Below are 3,747 nucleotides of genomic sequence, written 5' to 3' on the forward strand. Positions count from 1 at the left end.
GAACCTAACACCACTTGAATTAAACAAATACTTACATTTAGTCAATAAAATCTTTATGCTTTATATAAACTTACTGATAAATCACTTTCAAAGTTTCGAGTGCCAGCCGCCAATGCAAAGGAGTCGAGCCGGGCTTATAAAGTTGCAACGCGGGAGAATAGACTTTCTAACAGCAGCTAGCCAGACCATTCGAAGTTGTGATCGGGAGAGAGACGCGCAGTGTTGATTTCAGAGTTGTGAGCAGAAAAATTTCTTGACTGGACTTCCGAAGTTTCGAATGATGCTATGATGTTTATAGTATGCCAAGGGATACTTTTTCAAGATTATGCATAGAATAATGAAGCAATGACTAGAATTGTGTTCTAGGTAGAACTGCTCACGATTACATAAGAATGACGTGCTCAATTCGAATAAATTATGGTGTAACTTTTGCATTTATGTTCGTAGAAATTAAAGTTGCAGTGACTGCTATTTAGCCGAGTGGTGCAGTTTAAACGTGATGTACACTGTGAAGCATAATTAATGAAATTCTGCATTTGATTGAGGTTATTTTAGAAAACTATCGTCGTAGAGTGCCCGGGTTTTCTAGCTATTATACCAAGAAACAGTGAATCTCAGAAATTAATACTTTCTTTATTTAAAATATAATATATTTTTTTATTTATAATACAATATCTTTTTTTTACTGTAAAGTGTCATTTATTGCGAACATCTTGAAGCTGTTCTCCATTGGATCGATAAATGAACCATACAATGACAGTAGAGGTGAGTATAAATATAAGGATTCAAGGTTTACTTGTATACATGTGAAAACGAAATTTTATCAGGTTAGCCTAGCTGAACTCATAACAATGTATAATTCTGATAGACAACTGTCACTCAAGCATTCTCCAAAACATTCATAATAACTATTACTGCTACTACTCCTACTAAGCCTATTTCTCATTTAACTTTTCGAATAAAATGGATAATTAAAAAATAATAATTTCTTTATATGCTATTTAACAAGTCATTATTGAGCAGGAAAAAGTTATATCTGAAGCCATGCACTACGCTGTTGGTCAAATATGCCAAGAGGTAGGTGAAAAAATTGGAGTAAAATTCACCCCCGAAGTGATGGCAACAATAGCAAACATCGTCTCGACCCAGCTTGACGTGTATGCCGACGACTTAGCATCTTTTGCAAGGTAATAAAAAGCCATGTCCGCCTCCCATATAGTTATAATTTGCATAGCTCACATGCTCACAAATTTTTCCTACAGTTGATTCACATCCATTAGATACCTTCTGAGTGCTATATTTCTAGCGTAATGAAAATTTCGTTTTATTTTTTTTTAGAATATTTTCAATTCCTGTGCAGCTCTATGTCATTTATTGATATAATAATTACGCTACTGAATTTTATTTCCGATTTTATTCATAATTTTTTTAACTGCCTCATTACACTAAGTTGTGGATAAGGTCAGTTTTGAATGACGACGGTGGCGTAGCATACGTGACGTTCAATAGCGCCCTAGCTTCATTACTTCGTCTTGATTTAAATTTGTTCAGTACGTACCGAACAATTTCATTGCAGGCACGCTAGAAGAACTATCGTATCCACTGAAGATGTACAGTTAATCGTGCGTCGCAATCCTTCTCTTGTGAGTAATTGCATGATTAACGGATTGAAATAAATGCAAACTGATTTTAATAATTGAATTGTTACCAAGTCCTCTTAATCCAAGTGACAGTTCCAACCAAATTTATGAAAAAATATCTACCTGCACATAAAAAATTATTTACCATCAATAATTACCGATCATCATTGGTTCCTCAATTTAAAAAAAATCATCTTAAAAAATCAAGTTCCCTATTCGTCATCGCCTAGGAATAGTCTGCAAAGACTGCAAATAATCAGCACTATTCGTTTTTGTTTCTCAAGTAATTTGCGAACTCCTCTTTCTCCGCGTCTGACTGCTACAGAAAGCTCACATCGAGGACAAAGCCGTGGAGTATGGACTGCATCAGACGAGTGAGAAAGGCCTGAAGAAAAAGAAACCAATGCAGGCAAAAATTTCTGTCTGCTCGCCCGTTCGTGAAGCAGAAGATGAAAATTCGGATCAAACTGACGTTGGAACTGGAGGGTTGAAAATTGGTCAAGATTCGGCGGCAGTTGGGACAATGCCCAACGAAATAACGGTTCCTCCTAAGGATGCAGAAGCGGCTAGGGTCAAAGCAACGGGAGCCAAAGCTGGACCCAGTACCGTTTGGCCTGATTTTCAGTTGGACTTTGATAATATTGAAACAATCGACTGATATTTTTTTTGGGGTAATAATGTTTGTAAGTTTCATACTTTTTACGGTACTGTTACTGTTATAGTACTTTTATCTTAGCCGAGTTTCCAATAATAAACGTTTCAGTAAGTTTTTTGTATATAATTTGATTTCATTCGAAAAGTGGTTTGAAATGATTTTAAGGCTGAAATATTTTTCTTCATAAAATAGTATGAAGAAACACTTTATTCTCCTTCAAAATTTAAAGCCGATCAATTGACTGATTACACGAATCAATAGATGTGGGAGGTCTAATTTGATTTTATTTAAATTGATTTTTTTATTCGTGATGTTCGTTGGCCTCAATAAATAATTCGATTTTGAAACTATTCTGCTTTAGAATACGCACGCACTACCATTTCAAATCTCATACTTAATCTCATGTGGGACATCTTGTGATAATGATTAATAAAAATTACAGGTATCGGGAATTCAACGAATCATGCCGTCAGCATTATAAGCTCGGCGAAGATTAGTGGAGATTTGTCGTCGAATAAAAACAAGAGATGCGCAAACCTAGCCAATCAACGAAAACCTCGCAGGTTAGGTCCAGTTAGGAACAGGTTCCATTAAAAACACAAAAAACCTAGAAAAACCCATAAAAACACTAAGAAAACCTTTCGGCCGCGAGACCGGCCTCGGGTCCGACCGTGAATTTGTCCGAGACCTATGGCGATAATAAGCCCATTTCAGCGCCTCTTAATATGTTGCAAAATCCCATAACCGATTCCATGCTCATTTATTAAAAATTCAACAAAATTCAACGACTTCTTACCAAAATATCAATAAATTCAATATAATGTGACATATATATAAATAATGTTTTATTTTATCATAATGATATTTGAATTACGGAAAAGGTCGATTCTCCGGAGCATTCGACAGATCATTTGTTAGCCAAGGGCATATTAGCGTCAGTGTTGTCATGGGAGTCTCGATTTAACCGTTGAAGTGAGAAGAAGTTCTGTGTGGTCTGACAGCGTTCTACCGGCGAGCTCAGGACGACGGTCGACGGCACGTGAGCAATCTGTCAAAACTAAGCAGTCTCAATAATTTTGTCTGTCACTATTCATATTTTTTTAATTTAGTCCGTTGATGAGTCGAAAATTTAGGTAGGCTTTGAGTGGTCTTAGAAGAGTAGGATTGACTGTGTGTGGTTGTGTGTTTTTTTTTTCTTTTTTTTTTCAATAAGCTCGCACTGGTCACAAAGAGGAGAGGAAGAAAAGCAATAGGAAAAGGAGGCAGAAATAGAGAGCTCCACTCTGGGGAATGGAGCTGTGACAGGCAAATCTAAGCATCAGAATCGTAAAAGCAGGATGGAATTCTAATTTTGAAGGTTCATATATTATTTCGATCCACCAAGACCACTTTTTCTATCCAACATTGTTATTTGAGGCAAAAAATGAACTTCTTAAAGGCATAAAATACATA

The 3,747-nt window shown here is 36.1% G+C and overlaps 1 protein-coding gene across 1 annotated transcript; it reads left to right on the forward strand.

Annotated features, from left to right (window-relative positions):
• LOC108678883 (centromere protein S) lies at window positions 1-2,454 on the forward strand. Its single transcript, XM_018167377.2, has 4 exons — window positions 1-765; window positions 1,024-1,187; window positions 1,577-1,643; window positions 1,966-2,454. The coding sequence occupies exons 1-4, from the start codon at window positions 742-744 to the stop codon at window positions 2,296-2,298; spliced, it is 588 nt and encodes a 195-aa protein (XP_018022866.1). The 5' UTR covers window positions 1-741; the 3' UTR covers window positions 2,299-2,454.
• The last annotated feature ends 1,293 nt before the right edge of the window (window positions 2,455-3,747 follow it).

Source organism: Hyalella azteca, unplaced genomic scaffold (assembly GCF_000764305.2).
Source record: "Hyalella azteca isolate HAZT.00-mixed unplaced genomic scaffold, Hazt_2.0.2 contig11923, whole genome shotgun sequence".
NCBI lineage: Eukaryota > Metazoa > Arthropoda > Malacostraca > Amphipoda > Hyalellidae > Hyalella > Hyalella azteca.